General features: G+C 40.4%; 1 protein-coding gene across 2 annotated transcripts in view; it reads right to left on the bottom strand.

The window, feature by feature from the left end:
- Positions 1-14,867: 14,867 nt before the first annotated feature.
- RAD23B (RAD23 homolog B, nucleotide excision repair protein) overlaps positions 14,868-21,996 on the bottom strand; it is a 44,399-nt gene continuing 37,270 nt past the window's right edge. Inside the window, exons 8-10 of one of the 2 annotated variants that reach the window (XM_033124002.1) lie at positions 21,720-21,847; positions 20,848-21,018; positions 14,868-16,238 (exon numbers count right to left, since the gene is read on the bottom strand). In XM_033124002.1, coding sequence (XP_032979893.1) covers positions 16,125-16,238; positions 20,848-21,018; positions 21,720-21,847 — 413 coding nt within the window. In that variant the 3' untranslated portion in view covers positions 14,868-16,124. The remainder of the gene's footprint in view (positions 16,239-20,847; positions 21,019-21,719; positions 21,848-21,996) is intronic. The other variant, XM_033124003.1, reaches the window with a different exon arrangement.

The following is a 21,996-nucleotide window of genomic DNA, read 5'->3' as shown; positions in this document are numbered from 1 at the left end:
TCTTTCTCGAAAAACTATCAGAGTTTACAGGACCCAGGTGGGCAGCAGCTGGCCGTGGTGTGCTCTGAGTAGCCCCAGGCTTAGCACTGACACCAAACCAGAATCTACATTAACCTGTTGACGACAACTCTTCCCATTCTAGTGAATCGCCATGACCCTGCCTCACCAAACTTGTGTACCTCTCGAGGCTTTATCAGGGGCTGAGCCTTAAGAGAGCCAGCAGGTGGCAGTAGGCCTCGGTGTGTCCTGGCTTTTTTGCAGAGCTACCAAAGTCCTGGTACTGGTGGCAGCCATCCTCAGTTCCCTGAAGAGGGAAGCCCATGCTGGGTTACCAGGCCCAGGGATTCTGTGCTAGGAAAAGGAGTTCCCACGGCATCTGGCAGTGAAAATCAGTGAGGATTCTGCCCATCCTGATGGGGCAGAGTATAGCTGGAAAACCCAGACACCCTCTTATAGAGCCCACACACAGACTCACTTGCTTGCAAACAATCACGTGGTCTCTGGTGGAGGGGCGGCAGCTCGGGAGGCACAGAGACATGTGGGTTGTGAAATGAGTTGTGTGGCTGTGGGGCAGGAGCTGGAGGGACAGGAGCCATTGTGGTCCCTGTCCACATGTGTGGCCTACAGGGGGGCACCATCACACAACACACTCAAGGGACACTCCTGGAACACGCACACAGGAGATCAGGGAGACTGCGCCATTGGACCACATAGGATATATACTACCATGTTTCCCCGAAAATAAGACCTAGCCGGACAATCAGCTCTAATGCATCTTTTGGAGCAAAAATTAATATAAGACCCGGTCTTATTTTACTATAATATAGGACCAGGTCTTTTATAATATAATGTAATGTAATATAATACAATATAATACAATATAATATAATATAATACAATACAATACAATACAATACAATACAATACAATACAATACAATATAATATAATATAATATAATATAATATATAATACTGGGTCTTATATTAATTTTTGCTCCAAAAGATACATTAGAGCTGATTGTTGGGCTAGGTCTTATTTTCAGGGAAACGCGGTACATAAGCCCACCCAGCAAAGACTGAGAGACATAGCAGATCTACCGAATATATAGAAGCAAGCGCAGAGCGGCAGACAGAACGAGGAAACAAAGAAACATGTCCCAAGTCAAAGAACAGGAGAAACCTCCAGAAATAGAATTAAATGAAATGGAGGCAACCAACCTACCAGAGACAGAGGTTAAAACACTGATTATAAGAATGCTTAAGGAATTTAGTGAGAATTTCAACAGAGACACCAAGCATAAATAAGGACATAGAAACCATAAAAAGAACAAGTAAGAAGTGAAGAATACAATAACTTAAATGAAGAATACACTAGATTCTCTATTCATATTTATGTGGGTTTATTTCTGGGTTTCAATTCTATTCTATTGGTCTGTGTGTCTGTTTTTCTGCCAATACCATGCTGTTTTGATTATTGTTGCCCTATAGTACAAGCTGATGTCAGGCATTGTGATACCTCCAGCATTATTCTTTTTTCTTAGGATTGCTTTGGCATGGTCTTTTGTGGTTCCATACAAATCTGATAATGTTTAGTACTATTTCTTTAAAAAAATACCATTGGGATTTTGATGGGGATTGCATTAAATCTGTATATTGCTTTGGGTAACACGGCCATTTTAACTATGTTGATTCTTCCACTGCATGAACATGGAATGTCTTTCCATTTCTTTGTGTCTTCTTCAATCTCTTTTTAAAATGTCTTATAGTTTTCGGTATATAGGTCCTTCACATCCGTGGTTAAGTTTATTCCTAGGTATTTTATTCTTTTTGTTGCAATTGCAAGAGGAATTGTTTTTTTTTTTAATTTTAATTTCTCTTTCTGAGATTTCATAGTAAAGACAATTTCCAACAAAGGAGCCAAAAACATACAATGGAGAAAAGAAAGCCCTTTAATAAATGCTGCTGGGAGAATTGGAAAGCCACATGCAAAAGAATGAAAGTAGACTACTATCTGTCACCATGTACCAAAATTAATTCAAAATGGATCAAAGACCTAAACATAAGACCTGAAACAATAAACTGCGTAGAAGAAAACATAGGTACTAAACTTATGGACCTTGGGTTCAAAGAGGATTTTATGAATTTGACATTAAAGGCAAGGGAAGTAAAAGCTAAAATAAGTGAATGGGACTATATCAAACTAAAAAGCTTCTGCACAGCAAAATAAACCATCGACAAAATAAAGAGGCAACCAACTGAATGGGAGAAGATATTTGCAAACAACGCCTCCAATAAGGGGCTAATATCCAAAATATATAAGGAACTCATACAACTCAACAACAAAAAGACCAAAAATCCAATTAAAAAATGGGCAGAGGACCTGAACAGACATTTCTCCAACGAGCACAAACAGATGGCCCATAGACATACGAAAAGATGCTCCACATCACTAATCATCAGAGAAATGCAAATAAAAATCAAAATGAGATCTCACTTCACACCTGTTAAAATGGCTATCATCAAGACAATAACAAGTGTTGGAGAGGCTGTGGAGAAAAAGGAACCCTCATACACTGTTGGTGGGAACGCAGACTGGTGCAGCCGCTATGGAAGGCAGTGTGGAGGTTCCTCAAAAAATTAAGAATAGAATTACCATATGACCCAGCAATCCCTCTCCTGGGTATCTACCCAAAAAATCTAAAAACATTTATACATAAAGACACGTGTGCTCCAATGTTCATTGCAGTTTTATTTACGGTGGCCAAGACATGGAAACAACCAAAGTGTCCTTCCATAGATGAATGGATAAAGAAGGTGTGGTATATATACACAATGGAATACTACTCTGCCATAAGAAAAGGTGAAATAGTGCCATTTGTGACAACATAGATGGATCTTGAGATTATTATGCTAAGTGAAATAAGTCAGACAGAAAAAGTCAAGAACCATATGACTTCACTGATATGTGGGATATAAAAGCAACAAAGGAATAAGACAAACAAATAAAAAAATAAAAAATCATAGACACAGACAGCAGCTTCGTGGTTACCAGAGGGTAAGTGGGGAAGGAGATAATAGAAGAGGGTAAAGGGGATCAAATATATGGTGATGGAAAGAGAACTAAACTCTGGGTGGTGAACACACAATGCAATATATAGATGATGTATTACAGAATTGTACACTTGAAACCTATGTAATTTTACTAACCATTGTCACTCCAATAAATTTTAATGTAAAAATATATATATACTAGAAGGAATCACCAGATTAGATGAAGCAGAGGATCAAATCAGTGATTTAGAAGACAACGTAGGAGGAAACATGCCATTGGAACAACAAAAAGAAAAAAGAATAAAAAACAATGGAAATAGTTTAAGGGACCTGTGGGACAACATCAAGCATAGCAACATTCGCCTCATAGGAGTACCTTTTGAGGACCAGAGGGCAGGATGGTGCCACAGCCCGTGGCAGAGTCCGTTGCGGCCGGGTGCAAGGTGAGGACCTTGCCCCCAGCAGAGGATGTGGCTGCGTGCTCAGAGGCTCACGGGCAGTACGCACACCTTCAGGTTGGGCACCTCCTGGACACACACGTCATCCGTTACAGTCCCTACCACACATCTGCTCTGTCTTCCCCTCAAGGAAGCTTCACCTTCCGAATGGTCCAGAGAGGGACAGGGGACGGGTTGGTGTGGCTCCTGAACAATCTCTTCAGCACCACCTGATTCAAGGTGGAGTTGGTTCATCTGGCAGAAGCTTGCACGGCTTGACCAACAGCCTTCTGCAGACTGTGGAAGCTCCTGGCTGTGGGGCTCTTTGTACTGAATGTTTCAGTGCTGGTGGCCGGTGTGACTCCCAGGACGGCAGCTCCTGCTCAACCAGGTCAGTAACGTCCTTTCATTAGGTTTTATAATTTTACCTTCTGCATTCAGGTCTTTAGTCAACCAAGTTAACTAAAGACACACACACAGATAATAAGGTGAATTTATTTGTGTTCCAGATAGAAGCCAGTTTCCCCAACACCGTTGGCTAAATATTCCATCCTTTGTCCACTGATTCTTGAGTCACTTTTATCACATATCAAGCTCTCAGACACTTTCTGGATTCTCTGTTTTCTTCCATTTGTTGGCTTTGTCCTTGGCTGCTTCTTTGGCTCTGGCTTTGTAATATGTCTTAATAAGTGGTACATGAGGTAGGTGTAAATAATAATTATTATCATTACAGATGATGGGACACTCAGGCCTGGAAAATACGAATGAGTTGTCCGAGATCACATGGATAAGAAGTGGCCAAACCAGGTTTTGAACCCACATCTTCACTATTTCAACGATTGGGCTCTTTCCTCTCGCCCAAGCTGTCCTCAGCGTTGTCGGTTTCTCAGGAAGGAAAGGGGCTGGGGTGGTATTTTGATTGCCTTGGCTCTCAGCCTCAAAGGAGGTCAAGTTCCTTCCCAGAAGGAACCAACATTTCCTTCTGGCTGCTGGAACCAAAGGAAGAAGCCACATTATCTGTCACTATTGTCTTCTCGTGGGAACATCCAGCGTAGCCCAGAGAACCAGTCCTCAGCTCAGAGCCCAGAGAACCAGCCCCCGCCCTTTTAGTGGGCTTCCTGCTTCCTGTACTGTGGCTGCAACGAAGGGCTGAAAGCCACATAATTATTTTTATCTTTTTGAAAACAGATCTGACCACATCTGTCTCCCCTGCTAAAAACAAAATAAACAAATGACACTACCCGCACCATGACCACGCACCAAGAAAACAAAACCTGCAGTCACTCCCCAATGAAGGAACAGGCTGCAGATTTGGTTTTTGTTTCTTTGGCCAATAACCTGCCCCCCACGCCCCACCCGTATAGAATCACATGCAGAACCTTCAAATGTAAAACATTAAAGGGTAGCTTTAGAGGCAGGTAGCCTGTTCAGCCTCTTCCTTGTGCTTGGCATACAGTAGGTGCTCATTAAATATTTAAAGCCTTAATGAAGTAGGCCTTGGGGTCTGTCCACGGAATCTATTTGGCCACCCACCACTGACCTTGAGCTCAAATGTGAGTCTCCAATATTGCATTAGAACACCTTGTACACTTGCCTCTGTCCTAACTTAACCTCCCACCTCCTAGGCCAATGCCTGAGCCACACTAACTGTCTCACCATCCCCAGATTTGCCTGGTCTGCCTTGTATGTGCTTCTGCCTGGGACACCTTTCCTCCCATTTCTCCTGCTGTGTGCACTCCTATCCAACCTTCACAGCCCAGCTCATATATCTCCTGCTCCATGAAGTCTTCCCTGATTTGTCGCTGACTCCCCAGTAAGTCCCATCTTTGTGCTGGTTATGCATCTGCTATGGTACTTTCTATGGTGGGGTAAAGCTCTGTCACAAAACTCTTCAGGGCAGGGTTTGGGCCCTTAGTCCTCATCCTCAGTCCAGTACTCTGGCTCTTAGTGCTCAACAAATATTACAGGAATGAATGAATGAATGAATGAATGAATGAATGAATCAATAGCATGATCTAAACACATGAATAGACACTGGTCAACCCACTGGAGGTCTGTCATTAGAGGAATCAGCCCAGGACAGACCACCCACACAGAGCACCAATGGCAGACACCTGGCAATGTGTGTCAAGCCCCAAGAATATGCCTCTCTCTGCACCAAAGTCTGGAAGCCGCTTCCACCATCTCTAGCTGAGAAGCAGCAGCCCATCAAGAGTCGGCTCTTGCAGCATTAGGAGGCTCCTTCTGCCTGAGGACTCCTCTTTTCCAGCACCCACACCTCCCTCTCTGCTCACCACAGACCCTGGCCTTGGAGAAGTCCCTCCCGCCTCCATTTCTAGATAGCCCTCGGGAAGATGTCCTTCCACATTCTAACTCCCGAGTTTCCTTTGGGATTTTGTAGTTGGTTCTTCCATGGGCAGATACCCCCAGTCCCTTTTGTCCCTGAGAACTTGTGCAAGTCCCCTTCCCAAATGGTGATCCTTATGGACGTCTGGGGCCCTGCCTCATTAATCCTTCTTTGCAGGCCCAAGGGGGTGTCTAATGCTGGGCTTTGCATTAGGGGCTCAATGAATATCCTTTCCCCTACACAGCTGGGGCCATAGAGGGCCAGTATGCACTGGGTTTTCTAGATCACCATCTTTCCTTCCTCCCCCTAGCCTGGTTTCAACTCTTCCACGTCCCATAGATGTTGGTTCTTCCCCGCTTTGCACATCCACCTGAAACATGTCTCTCCCTCACCACAAGGGGGCGTGTCAGGGCATGATGGAGTTTTTCCCTACATCTTTCCAGTCTGTTCTTTCGGGTCCTGGCATTTCCCCATCACTCACGTGAGCTTTCCCTCTACAATGTCAGACCAACCCTCCTTCCACCCCATCTCTGCAGCCAAGACAGCAAAGCACAGTTCCTTCCAGTTCTCGTTAGCCGTGGGTGTTGAGCTCCTACTGCCACTGAATGATAGGGCAAGTTTTGCTTTTTGCTTTGACACATGTCCATTAAAAAAATGTGCAAATAATGATGGTCAGATATACAGTTTGTGAACTACATGTTCAGAGAGTAGAACAAGGGAGTAGTCTTCTGCTGGCTTGGGCAAGGAAAGCCTTCATAGAGCACGTACCACCGAAGTGAGCTTTAAAGGTCGAGTAGGAGTTCAGATGAGGAGAGAAATATGGAATTTCTAGGCAGTGACCAGCACATCTAAATGTGTGGAGGTGTGGAAAGGCCTGGATAATGAAGTCTTGCTGTATGTGGAGAGGGAGGGAGACAGGCTGAAGGTGGAAGTTGGAGCAAGTCTGCAAAGGGCATTGAAAGCCAAGTAGAGTTGAGAGTCTGTTACCTTGCCAGTGGGAATGCAGGGCAGTATGGCAGAGGGGTATCAAACTAGCTCCAGGTATCTGACATCCCAATCGTGTCTGCAGCAGATGGCGGGTAGGTAACACGTCACCAGCACCCCAGTGACCTTCCCGAGCAGTGTTTTCTGGGTCACTTATCAAGTCTGAAGTACAAAAACCATCACCTAACATAGCAGTTCTCAAACCTTCTGGTCTTAGGATCTCTTCCCTCTCTTAAAAATTGAGAAACCAGAGTTTCTGTCCACGTGAGTTCTATCTATCAATAGTTACTTGATTAGAAATTAAAATTAGAAATCTAAAAAATATTAATTCATTTAAAATAAACCCACTACATGTTAAAATTTTTAAAAAATCTTTATAAAAAGTAATTTTTAAAAAATTAGTGAAAGAAGGGTGTATTTGATTTTTGCAAATCTCTCTGTTGTCTGGCTTAGTAGAAGACAGTTGGATTCTCACACCTGCTCCTTCATTCAATCTGTTGTGATATCACGTCACGTATTCTCTGGGAAACTCCACTATACCTATGAGAGCAGTCTTAGTGTTATTATAAAAATAGTTCTGACCTTATAGACATTCCCGCCTCCCTCCCCAAAAGTGGTCCTCAAGCCGCATTTTAAGAACTGCTAGCCTAGCAATAGCCGGGCAAATCACCAGGGGAGCAAAGAGCTGTCAAAACAGTGAGGGATTAAAAAGAAAGAAAAATCACAGGAAGGAAAGAGACTCAAGGGAAGAGAAGAGGCTTGGATGAGGGCAAGGCAGTGTCACCAAGGTGTCTTTGGAGCCTGGCTCTGACATTTAGTAGCTGTGTAACGTTGGCCTGATTGACCTGTTAATCCATCTGTAAGATGGTAATAATGCTAGTACTTAGCACAGGTTGAGATGCCTCGGCTTGTAAATGTTAGCTTCCTTTTCTTGGGCCAGAATAGGAATTTGTAAAAACAGCATTTGTTCTGTAGCTAAGAGATACATGTAAGTGAGGAGTAGGCTGCTTTTGTTTCTGTAACACGGATCAGATGTAGACTCCAAATGCACAGACACCTTGAAAACTGGTGTATTAGCACAGCTGCTCAATCCAAGGCCACAGTGTAATGTGAGCCAAACCAGCAAGCTCAAATTTAGGATGCATTAATAGAGGTATCATGCCCAGGACAAGGGAGGTGACAGCTCCTCCTATAGTTCATACTACTCAGATTCTCCCTAAAGTATTGTGTTCATCAGGATGGGGAAGGGACTTGACATGACTCATCCCAAGTGAGGGGATTTGTTTTTCAGCATAGAGAAAACTTGACCAGAGGGTGGGAGGTGATCAGGGAGAGATACAATCACTCTTCTTAAAGACCTGAAGCGTTGACACATTGGCTCAGAATACCCCCCCCCCCCGCCAGAAGTGAATAGGGTCTGAGGATCGCCCATCCACAGAGGTGAGGGAAAGGGGTACATGACAATCACTGGAGTGTCTGAAATATAAAAAGTCTAAGTTGGCAGTAGTGAGTGCCACGTCACTAGAAGCATTCAAGTGGAGGCTGAAGATCTGGCTTAGAGTCACTGCGCTTGAATGACACCCACTAGCCACTTCCAAATCTGAGTTCCTGTGCCCCTGGCAGATTGGAAACACTGTCAGAAGAAATCAAAAGAAAACATCGAGAAGAGAGTCCCTTGGGGTGGGTGAAAGGAACAGTGGGCACTTTGTCAGGCAGGTTTGCTGGGTTCTCTGCCAAATTTAATCTGGAGGTGAGATGTAGCTGCCAATTTGCTGGCCTAGAAACTGACAGGAGAAAATTCAGCACTGAGCAGAAACAGTTCAGAGAAAGTAAAACTTTCCACGCCTGAAATGCCAAATGTTTGAGCCGTGCTGCCCAGCTGAGCGGGAAGCCCAACCACCTGTTGGGAAAGTTGAGGTGGTGACACTGAGGCAGGGAGGACAAAGGCACCCAGGGATCCGAGAGGCACACTCAGCCACACGTGCTCTCGTAGTGGCTCTTCATCACTGGTGAAGGGCAGAGAACTCCTCCCAGACGTCAGGGTGTGCAGTGAGCACCCACATCCACAAAGCTGGCCTTGGTGAAGATGCTCCGATCCACTCTCTCACCTGACTCCCAGCAGCAGCCTGGAAGCAGGCTCTATTTTACAGAGGAGAAAACCAGGACACGGAGGTAGACGACATGGCAGAAGTCACAGCTGGTGCAGGATGTGAAACAGAAACCCAGGCCTGACTGAGCCCAAGTCTGTGACCTGGCCTCAGCATGGGATTCCTGGAGCGCAGCTGTGGGTCTGCTCTCCATTTAAGCCTCAGATGTAGACTCCGATGGAATTGGTCAACAGAATCCCTCTGTCTCTCCAGCCAGCCAGCTCACTGTATTATGTATCAAGGCTTTCAGAATCTGGTGCAAAGGTCCCTGGGTTAAGGACAGAAAACCAGAGCCTTCGGGATACTGTTCATTGTCGCTCAACTTCTCAGTTGGCTTTGAGAACTGCAAGGGTGGCAAAAAAGGTAAGGAGAGCCCAGAGCTGCAGGAAAGATTTGATGACCCGTTTATCCGATATTGACTGGGCATCTCCTTTGGTCAAGCCCTTCAGTAGGTTCTGGGGATACAGAGATGAAAGGCACAGCTAAAGAACTCTCTTATTCACTACCTTATTTTATGGTGTTTCACTCCTACAGTAGATATTTACAAGTGGCTGAGGAAAGGGAGGTCAAGTCTCTGGCCGAAATTGGAGGGAAAGGGGGTCACTGGAAGGCTTCCTGGAAGGGGGCCTTGTCCGGTCTTGGACACTGAGGAATTAGCAAGATAAAGGAGGTGGGAACAATTCAAGCCAAGTGCTTGGCCCTCCATGACTGCTCATTTGCTGAATGTATGAACCAGGGGAAGCAGCATGTGTCACAAAGGAGTGACAGCACAGTTCCTGGGGGGGAAACCACAAATAGCTCAGTGTGTGGGTTGCATTCCAGTCTGCTCCTCCTGAGTCTCCTTTACCCTTAGCTCATAAACCTCACGCTGATCCCAAAAAAAGGTAACTGAGAAAACTCACCCAGGACTTCAACCCCCCGTGCTGAGAGGCCAGGGCATCTGGAGACGGATGTGCTGGCACTGCAACTGGAACAGAATAAATAAGGCCTTCTCTTTCATGTATGGAGGTGCTGTTATTGGCGTGCTAAATTCAGAAGAAATTATCTGAACACATTTTCACCTCCATTTAAATCCAATGAAAAGTAACATTTATGCAAAGAAAGCGGCCAAGTGAGGTGACAGCTCGGCACTCAAACAACAAGGGCAGCAGTGCCTAAGATTGGTTACACACAGGGGAGATGCCAAAGAAGGAAACATATTGAGTAAGAGGAGCCAAGTTTCTCACTGTCCAGGAAAGGAGTTAGAAATATGGGAAGGGACAAGCTAGAAGTAATGTTGTGCTGCTGAATTAGACTTAAAGGTACCTGTGTGAACTTGAACTTTCAACTGTCTATAGACACAGAAAGAAATAAATGTGTGTACGTGTGTTGTTTTCCACGAGCCACACAGGTGGCTGGGAGCTGTGAGACCCCAGAAACGATGAGCACACCCAGCATAAAGTTTTGGTTCCTAAATATAATCTTCACGAAAGGGAACCAGAGCTCCCTGAAGAAATGGCGAATTTCAAGGCTCGGGCACACAAAGTACAAAAGTCTGGAATATATTACTGAGTCAGAAAGTAAGGAAGTACCCAAGAGTGACAGGGGCATGGAAAAAACAACACCGAGCTTTAATGGTCCACACAATGGCAAAACCTGGGACAACTCGAGCATCAAAATCACGGTAGTAATGGATCATATACCACTGAATAAAAAAGGAATCTGAGTCCACAGGGAAGCAAATTATAAGTGGGGAAAGAGAATGCCAGAATACAGAATGCAAGCTAATACATGCAGAAGCTATTATGTCATTTAAAAACTACCACTTGACAATCATCTTAGTAGTAATTAATTGAGGCAAGAAATATCAGTGGATACTAAAACTAATGGGCAAATTTTGATGAGAAATAAGATACTAAGTCTCCAAATATCTCCCCATAAAATATTTATTCAATACAAAGGGACAAACAGTAACTGTCCCGTGGAGAAGCCTGGCAGACACGACTACCTCCGTTGAACGGCCCAACACGATTAGTGATGGGACAAATCAACACTGTGTGCCATCTCAGGGGATGCAGGAAAGAGCACAGAACACTTCTGTGGTACTTCTTCAAATGCGCCTAACTTGAATCTAGTCACGAAAACACCAAACGCAAACTGAGGGGCAGTCTATAAGACAACCGTCTTGTTCTTAGAAAAGTGGTAAGGTTATTTATAAAGATCAAGAAGGGCTGAGAAAGAGCATGGATTGCAGGAGACTAAATGCAGCGTGTTAGACTGGATCGGATCCTTTTGCTACGGTGGGCATTTACTGGGTCCACCGCGAAGCTTAGAGGGGGGGTCCACCGCGAAGCTTAGAGGGGTTTGGGGAGGGGTGGTGGTAAATGGAAGCTCTTTGTGCTGTTCCTACAACTTTTCTGTACGTTTGAAATTGTTTAAGGACGGAAGTTAATGCTCTTTGCAGAAATGCAAATATGGTGTAAAAATTCTACCACCAAAGTTAAAGATACGAAAATATTTTACAATTCAAGTAGTAACCACTTGTGAAAATATTTAACTTCCTTTTAATTTCTTTTGAACTGGAGACTACATAAAAATTAGTCAAAATGCTGCAAACAAGCAGAAGCAGGCCTACTTGACCAAGAAATTTGAATACAAAGAACCCTAAACTAAAAAGTTGCAAAAATCACTTTAGGTTTCCTAAAATCATTCAAAAGAACCCTAACCCCAAGCCTACCCCCACCAGCCCCCTTCATTCTCATCCAATTTGTAACCAGTTTTGAATTTATCACGTGTTCTTCTAATCTGCTATTACAAGCAAATAAAACCCAGACTGGCTTCTATAATTCACAAACACTGTAAAAGCAGTTCTGAGACCGTTTTGGACTTTGCTACAGAGATAAAAGCTGTCAATAACCAAATACAGGCTCTATATGAAAACATCCTTTGAGCCTTAAGGTGGCTATTCCGTAGGCAGTACCCAGCGCTGGTAGAGTCCTGCTTAAGTGTGGAAGGTCAGAAAGAAACAAGAGGACCATGTAGAGGGCTAGTAGGACAGTGGCTTCCCAACATTGTCACCACAGCAAACCTACGTGTACAAAACATTCGGGGGAAGATGAGGCTGCTTGGGGCTAGGGCTGAGGAGGCCATGTTCCCCAGGTGCCCACCCAGGTCACTGCATGAGCTGAGAGGACAGGTACCTGTCCTGTCACCTCTGTAAGTAACATCCTGAGCCAGATGGAAAAGTGGAGGCCCTAGGTCAACAAGGAAACTTTTGAGTGAAATGAGGCCCGAGTCTGGGTGACTATTTCCTTATTTGTGCTCCTGGGTTACTCTACAGCTATTAAAGGATCCATTATGATTCCAATAGTCTGTCTTCATATTTCAAGCTCAGTGGCAGAGACCATGTTTCCATTCATTTTGATTTGTAGCACTACTTATGAAGCCAATTTGTCATCACTGATGTTTCTTTGGTGCTCCCAGCCTCTTCAGTTTCCCAAATCTAACCGCATCATGATAGGGAAGGCCTTTTACAACCCATTTGTCACTACCATAGTCCCCGCGGTCCCCAAACCCTGCAGTGCTTTTTCCTAGCAAGTCCAAGCTTTCACTCCCTGCCTCCTCGTCACTGCTCCTCCCATCCTCCCATCCCCACTGCCCACACACAGTTCTAGAAACTAGTCTGCCACCCAAACAGGCGAAACACTTCTCCTTCCAGGGTTCTAGCCACTCTTTTCCAGCTGTTCATTGCCCCAACTCTGATTACAGAGTGCAAGGAGTCACCTCACTTTTTTCCTGGTTGATTCATCACTATGCCAGGTGCTTCTGACAGTGTGCTTAGTGCTGAATTTCATTATCTTACCATGAGAGCAAGAAATAGTGTGGCGACAGCAAAAAAGAATTTCAAGACACCACATACATGCTCCTTCAACAGTGGAGATGTGAGGCTGGTACAACTCCTCTGGAAAGAACCTGGCATAGTAACAAGCAAACCAAAGTGAGGCTAAGGCCTGAAATAGAGGCCAATGACAAAAAGGAATAAAAAGCATCATATAATTTAACATGACAGGTTATCACAGATTAGAACAGGGATGGCAAACTCTTTCTGTAAAGGGCCAGGCAGTAATTATTTAGGCTTTGCAGCCTTTGACTGTTGCAACTATTCAACATCGAACCTCCTCGGCACAGAAGGAGATATAGACAATGTGTAAACAAATGAGCACGATTGTGTTTCAAAACTATTTATGGACACTAAAATTTGAATTTTTGTTTTTTAACTGTTTAAAAATGTAAAGACCATTCTTAGCGCATGGACCATACAACAGGCAGTGAGCCAGATGTGGCTCATGGGGCTGGAGTTTGCCAGCCCATGACTTAGAAGAACGAAATAAAACAAAATGGACCTGGGAGGTCAACTGAAAGGACATGTTGTATCTGAGCCTCATGGCAGGGAACTCACCAAAATGGACTTGGTTATTAGGAAGGGCTTACTCCCTGCAATTGCTCACTTTTGGTTGGATATTGTACAGCAGTCTTAGGTTGGCTGCTGTAAGACGTGAAGTATGGGGAAAAACGGGGATTTACTGAAATCGCTCAAGCCCTCAGGAACGCTGATTTATGTTCCATCAAATATCCCACCTGTTTTGATGTTTTAGTTGAGAAAACAGGAGACCCAATAAAACTGACCTAGTGCCTTCTACATGCTACATTCACCATTTACTAAAGAAAACAAAAGTATCGGTGATAGAGGCATTGCCAAATTTCAGTCTAAGATTCTACATGGCAAAATCACTTTAAAAAATGAGAAATGCAATGCTAGATGTATTGAAAATATTTTATAATTAATTCTCTAGAGTCCTAGCCATCTAGTACAGGAAAAAATTATCTGGTGGAACACTTCGGTATTTTTAAACAATGTAAAGACATATTTGACTTGAGGATGGCAATAAGAATTTAACAAATATAAACTTAAGCTTCCTCACATTTTCCAGAGCAACTAAACAATAAAAACATTTCAAGAAATAGATGACATAATACTTCAAATGCAAAATTCCAAAGTCAAATAGTCACTTACATTAAGAGATTTACCAAAACTGTAAAGTAAAAGACAACAGCAAAAGGTCACAAAAAGCCTATTTCTTTCATAGCACCTTGGCTGGTTCTTTAAGCAGACAAACAAGATATCGTAAAGAATGGTCAAAGCTTGGCCTGAACTGTCTTCTGGTAATTATTAATCCCACTATTTGTAGTTCTGTTGTCCAAGGACAAAAGCTCCATGCCACCAACTTCTGCTGTCACTTTCCAGAGTAAGGAAGAGGCTGTTGCTGTTTTTCTCCTTTTTTCCAGTTTTCGCTATACTCTGAGCAATTAGGGAGCAGATAAAATGTCATAAAATAAATGAACTTATTCCATTATCCGACCAGAAAAGCCACCCCTCTTCCCAACTCATTGCTCTGCCTTGAAAGATGAACGTATGTACGAATTCTCATTTTATTCTCCTGAGACATTTTGCATGATCCATTATAAAACACATTACGTAATACAAAGTCCAAAGGCCTGTTGCGTTCATGGAATACACACATGAAGATTAAACCGCATAATTAACATTGTGGGGAGAAATTATGGTTTCATTCATTTTCATGAGATAGGTTACGAGTGCATGACATAAAAGCTTAGAAGTCATTACCAGACAGTGCTAAGGATTATTTGCAGGGAGAAATCTGTGCAAATTCATCTTCTTAACTCAGTATCAGATGGTAGGAAAAAAAATATTTCTTTAAATAGTCTTGTTTATATTCAGGAAAATAGATTTGAAAAACTGAACAAGTAGCATCTATCCAGTCTTTATGATCAAATAATGCCAATGAAGGATATTCCAAAGAAAAAACTGAGATGAAAAAAATCCAAATAAAAGCCAACACTGCTATTAAGATTTTTTTTAATATGCCATGAGATATCTTGATTGTATATTTTCCAAAGTATTTTCCCAGCCACATCTCCCAACCCTTCCAAAAGACTTCACCAGTATTTCCAATGCAATAAAAGATGCTGGATTATAGTTCTGTCCACCTTCTCTTTTGGAAAGCAGTAGACTCCTAATGACTTTAATGGTCATACATTCTTATCTAATAAGGAAAAACATTTACAAATATTAGAAACCCAGTTTCGAAACATTTGCATTAAATTTGAACTGAATCAGCATTTTGTAGGTTTTAAAAAAGGCAGCAGTTTGAAGTCACGACTTGCTGACAAACACATTTCTGCTGAGGGAAGGGAAGAGAGGGAGAGTGAATGCTGCATTTCTCCATTGGCCCCAAGGTGCTACTTTCACAAAGGGATACATCAAAAGCAAACATGCAATGATGGTTTTAAAACTTTTACTGCAATATAACAATGAAGTAAACAGTAATTAGACACCTACCAATTTCCCCCCAAAACAAACCAAAAAAATGTAAACAGGAAAATAACTCTGCCTATACTTGTACAGCTTCTCAAATCATGTTAGAAGGGTCTCACATTCAATGATCAAGAGATTTTAAAATAGCAGTAATTATTTTCATTTTAAGAAAAGGGTCCCCTTCTCCCTTTCCCCACCCCAAGTATTTAACAGGAAAGAATAGGCTTTCTTGACATTAATTTTATACTTATTTGAAGCAGCAACAATAACCATCAATAATTTGGCATTTCTGTTTATAGTTGTTTCAAAATTGTTTTCAATTTCACAAAGCCATTATCCAGTGTTGCCATGAAAGAGAGACTGTAGATTCTAGGTAGCAAAGATTCTTTCTGAAACCAATGTTAACTCAAAGAGATACAAAGCAGGGCATTACACTAAATTTCTGGATCTAGTACACTAAAAAGAGTGAAACCTAGGAAGTTATCTACTGTTTTATACAAGAAACAAAGACCTGCAAAAGCTGATTTTTGGTTGTATAATATTTTACACACTGTGGATTTGCAGCATCTGCTAATTGAAGCAGACATGCACGGTATTGATCCCTGCCCTATATCCTAGATCCCTCCCTCCCCACCCCCAACAATCTATCTTATACCAAGTAGTATGGATATGAGCCCAAGTCATCCCAGACAATCCAGTGAACAAGTTAGTGTAATGCACTGGTGTGAAGTGTGAGATTAAAAAAAAAAAAAAAAAAAACAACAACACAAAAAAGTCCCTTTCAATCTTCATCAAAGTTTTGCTGTAGAAGAAAATTGGCAGCCAAATTCTCATTCTTCTCACAAGCAAAGTAAGCTTGTATCACAAGTCCTTCAGGAAATCCTAATGCCTTTAACTGGAAAAAAAGAAAGAAAACATATTATGGACTCCAGCATAGCACTACTGACAGATCATTTGAAAACACTACAAAAAAGACACAAAAAGCTCTTGAGAATTTTATACCAATTCATCCTATCCAAATATGGATGCATTATCCAACCCAAGAGGCTAGGCTAAAATGGAACCTGGGCCTTTAATAACCACCTACAAAATTCTTTGTTCCTAGTTAAAGCGATAAGACTAACAGATACTTTGCTAACACTCATTGCATTAACACTAAAAATTAATTGCTTATTATGGCGGTTTTAAAAATTAATTGACCCCACAGAATTTGTAATAAAATGGGTTTTAGTATACGAGTGGTGAAGATACAGATGAGAGCAACTGGAGTTTAACTACCACATCTAATTATCTGTAAAGACAGTCTTATCTTTCATTAGGGTCAAATATCATTCTCAACCACCTTGCCTTACGAAACACTTCACACTAGGAAAACGAATGACCAATTATTAATATTACACAATATATTCTGAGATTAAGATATATTGTGTTCTATTTTTATCTGCTTAATTTTTGTAGCATTTTAAATGGTGATATGAGCCGCTTTCATTTTCCTAGTCTATTAAAAATCACTTGTGACTCAATAATCACTGCTTTGAACGTCTTCACACACTCAGGCCGATAATCTAATTCACTAGGTACTGTAACTATATACTTGTCAGCCAAATGTCATTTATGAACCCCCTCCTCAATTGTCTCAACTGCTTTGCATTAGACCAGATCAAAAAACGACCTTAAAAAACTGGGCATAAATCCCAATTCAGCATGATTAACTATTCATACATAAAAGGAGAAGAAACTCAAAAATGATTTTGTTACCTAGGTCTTGTCCAGATTAAAGCTGGGCTAGCTGAAATAAAAGGTAGATGGGGAACGATCCAACTATATGCTTCTACAAGACATACACTTTAGATTCAAAGACACAAATATGCTGAAAATAAAAGGATGGAAAAAGATATATACCATGCAAACATTTACAAAAAGACAGCTGGAGTGGCTGTCTTAATATCAGACAAAACAGACTTTATGATAAAAATTGTTACTAACAACAAAGGACATTTTATGGTGCTAAAACACCAGGAAGACTTCATATATAAAATAAACATATATACACATATATAAGAGCCCCAAAATACATGAATCAAAAACCGACAGAAGCAAATGAAGGGAGAAACAGGCAATTCAGTAACACTAGTTGGCGACTTCAATAGCCCCACATTCGAACAGACAGGCAGAAGACAAAGAAGGAAACAGAAGACCTGAACAAACATATAAATCAGCTAGACCTAACAGACATTTACGGAACACTCAACAACAGAGATTACACATCCTTTTCAAGTACACACGGAACACTCTCCATAAAGACCATGTTAGGCCACAAAACAAGCCTCAATAAATTTAAAAGGATCAAAATTATACAAAGTATGTTCTCTGACCACAATACAATGAATTTACATTTAGTAACAGAAGAAAACTTGAGAATTCATAAAGATGTGTAAATTGACACAATCCTAAACAACCAATGGATCAAAAAAGAAATCACAAAGGAAATTAGAAAATATTCTGAGGTGAATGAAAACAAAACCACAATGCAAACAAAAGAAAACCATGGTGCACTACACCTTATGGGATGCTGCTGTAGCTGCACTCAGAGGGAAGTTTATAGCTGTAAACATCTATATTAAGAAAGATCTTAAACCAATAGCCTAAGCTTCCACCTTAAGAAATTAGGAAATACGAAGAGGAGATTAAATCCAAGGCAAGCGAAGGAGGAAAATAATAAAAATTAGAGAAAAAACAAATAAAATGGAGGCTAAGAAAACAACAGAGAGACTCAACAAAACCAAAAGTTGGTTCTTTTTTTCTTTAGATCTACAATATCGACCAATCTTTAGCCAAACTGACAGGTGAAAAAAGAAATCTGAGGACTAAAATTACTAAAATCAGAAGTAAATGTGGAAACATAACTACTTTTTATAGAAATAGGTAATATTAATAAGGAAATACTATGAACTGTATGCCAACAAATTAGATAACTTAGATGAACTAGACAAATCGACTCAAAAAGAAACAGAAAATCTGAATAGGCCTATAATAAGTAAAGAGATTGAATCAGTAGTCACAGAACTTCCCCAAAGTTGAGGGAATACTTTCCAACTCATTCTATAAGGCCCAGCATTACATTGGTACAAAACCAGACACAGACATTGCAAAAAAACAAAACAAAAAACCTAGTCCAATATTTCTTCTGAAGACAGATGCAGAAATCCTGAACAAAATATTAACAGACCAAATCGAGCAACACATAAAAAGGATTTTACACCATAACCAAGATTTATCCTAGGAATCCAAGGTTGGTCCAACATACAAAGGATCAATGTAATAAAGCATATTAACAGGAAAAGGAACAAAACCCACACGATCATCTGAATGACAACAGAAAAAACATTTGACAAAATCGAACACCATTTGTGAGAAAACACTAAACAAACTAGGAAAAGAAGGAATCGTCTTCAACCCAATAAAAGGAACCTGATAAAATGCACAGCTAACATCATACCTAATAATAGTGAAAGACTGAAATGTTTCCTGTAAGATCTGGAACAAGACAAGTATATTGGCTCTTGTCATTTTTATTCAACAATACACAGGAGGCTCTAGATAGAGCAATCAGGCAAAAAAACAAATAAATAAGAGCATCTACATTAAGAAGAAGTAAAACTAGGTCTACTTGCAAATGGTATCCTAAGACACATACACACACACAAAGGATCAGAATTAATACATGAGTTCACAAAGGTTGCAAGATAGAAGATCAATATACAAAATTAAATTCTATTTCTATAAAACTAGCAATGAACAATCCAAAAATGAAATTAAGAAAACAATTTCATTTATAATAGCATCAGAAACAATAAAAATACTTAGGAATAAATTTAACACAAGAAGTATAAACTGAACACTATACTTCATTTCTTTCAGAAATGATACAAAATCTAGTAACAAATGGAAAAACATCCCATATTCATGGGTTGGTAAGACTTACTACTGCTAACATGGCAATACTCCCCAAATTAATCTACAGAAAAAAACACAACATCTATGTAAATCCCAGCCAGTTTTCTCTTTTTGTAGAAATCAGGCTGTTCCTAAAATTGATATGGAAATGCAAGGGATCCAGAAGAGCCAAAACAATCGTTAAGAACAAAACTGGAGCACTCACATGTCATGATTTAAAAACTTTATACTATAAAGACATAGTAATCAAGACAGTGAGACACTGGCATAAAGATAAACATATAGCATGAGGATAAACATATAGATCAATGGCACAGAATCGAGAGCCCATAAATAAATCCTCACATTTACAGTCAATTGATTTTGAATAAGAATACCAAGACAATATAGTGGGGTCTATTTTCAATAAACAGTGCTGGGGCAACTGGATAACCAGATGCAAAAGAATATAGCTAGACTCCTACATCTCACACCATAAACAAAAAGTAACTCAATATGGATCACAAACCCATATGTAAAAAGAGCTGTAATAAGCTCTTCAGAGAACAGGTAAGAATAAACCTTTTGACCTTGGGTTAGGCATTCTTCACTTAGCATGACAGTAAAATAGCACAGCAACAAAAGAAAAAATTTCTCAACACAGAAACCAATAACCTGATAGATAACACTAACCTAAAAAAAAAAAAGGTTGCTATAGAACAATTGTCATTTACTCACTTCTGTTATTTGGTTCTTTGAGAGGGGAAAATACCAGCATGACATATAAAATATCTTTTAAGAAATATATAATTATAAACCTTGAACACTTGATATGTTTGTATCATACACAAGGACAAATTATTGTCCAGGTGGTTTTCTAAGTATTAAGGTAAAATGCACTTTATCGAATTTCCTTCTCAGAACACTCTGTAGGATAAGAAAGGGCAAGTACCTGTACTATGATTCCCTATTTACAACTGTTAGCAATGGGGTCCAGAGAAAACGAGTGACTAGTCACAGCAACATAAAAACTTGGTTACTGCAGTGCCACAACCTATACTGGTCAACTTGGGAAGGATGGAAGAGAATCCGGATACCAGGTTCTAATGTTTACTGCACATCATTTTTTATATAATTCATATAAATATCTATTTTACATTTTAGTGATAGTGAAGTAAAATTTGAAATATAAATAAAAAATTAGATAATCTTGAATTGGGTATACAATATACCTTAAGATCAGTTTTTTCTTCCTGAATTTGAAAACGTCAATGAAATTTTTAGTTCCTTAATATATTTATAACTTATTTCATGCTAGAATAGTATTCACTGCTAGTCTTTTGGCTTTACAAAGGACGGGAGAGCAAGGCTGGAAAGAGAGAGTCTTTACTGCAATCCCTAGGGCAATGCTCTATTTGGCTCTGTCCAACAGAACTACCTCCTGTGATAGAAACACTCTGTATCAGCGCTGTCCAACGCACTGGACACTAGCCCCACGTGACTACTGAGCGTTTGAACTGGGGCTCTCGTGACTAAAGAACTAAATTTGTAGTTTTACTTAAACTCACCCTTTCTATAGCTTCTTTTTCCTGAGGCGTTACTTGAATGTAGTTCATATGACCACTTCCAGCTTCTGCAATTCCTCCACTGCCACCTCCACCCCCTCCTCCTTGACCACCAGCTTCTTGAACTGGTTCATTTAACATCTGAATAAAATGCTCCTGGTGTTGGCTAATTTGCTGTGGTGATTTGAAGGACAGAGAAAAACAACAGATTGATATAAAGTATCTTCAGGAAAATAAGAATTCTAAAATACAAATAATTGGGGAGAAAGCTGTAACTTTGCAACTGCAATATTTTAGAATGATTCTAGATTAGTCTTTGGAAGGATACGATTTCTTGTATGTTATTAAAGAAGCTCAGTACTCTTTGAGTGAGGTAAACAGTGAAGAATTCAGAGATTTCAAATTCTTTTTAAGAGATGTACCCTGCCCACACCCCCAAATCAATGTTAAAAACTACTTGGGAACTCTAAGAAAAAAACAGAACTTATATCTTCCACACTAACAGGCAGTACAATGCTGTACAAAATTCAAATAATTCATGACCTAAATATTAATTAAGGCCATGAGTATGTTTTCTAAGAGGCAGTGCTCAACTAGTAATAAGCTTGGGAAAAAAAGATTTAATAAATAGTTTCTTTGCTAAAGAGTTTTAATCAAGTGTTTCCCAAACTTATTATCTGACCAACTAAAATTTACCCAACCTCCACCCCAGTTCTTTTAATAGTATTGTCTGTCTATATAGCGTATTCTACTGAATGTAGCTTAGAAGAACGGTTCTTCGAATTGGTAGAGGAGAAAAGGGTACCCATGGACTTTTTCAAAATGTTGATACACTCTAAACCCACTTTTGAAATTAACACTGATTAAACAGTCACCTGCAGTAATTGAGGATTTTCTCGACCTATCTGTTGTAGCAAGGCTGGAAGCAGGGAAGGATTCTGTTGAATAATTTGTCTCATCTGTTGAAACTGAGGCTGATTCCGTAAAAATTCAAGGGGATGTCCTAAAATACACATAAACATTTTTAAACAAAAGTAGCAATTACATATACAAAGAGCTGTTTCAATCATAATTTAGACAGCAGACACTGGAAAGTAAAAAATCTAATTTGAGTTCTCAGATGTATATAAAATGAAATAAATAATGACAAAA

This window comes from Rhinolophus ferrumequinum, chromosome 12 (genome assembly GCF_004115265.2).
Source record: "Rhinolophus ferrumequinum isolate MPI-CBG mRhiFer1 chromosome 12, mRhiFer1_v1.p, whole genome shotgun sequence".
In the NCBI taxonomy this organism is placed as follows: domain Eukaryota; kingdom Metazoa; phylum Chordata; class Mammalia; order Chiroptera; family Rhinolophidae; genus Rhinolophus; species Rhinolophus ferrumequinum.
Note: the sequence above shows the minus strand (reverse complement) of the source record. Positions and strands in the feature narration are given on the sequence as shown.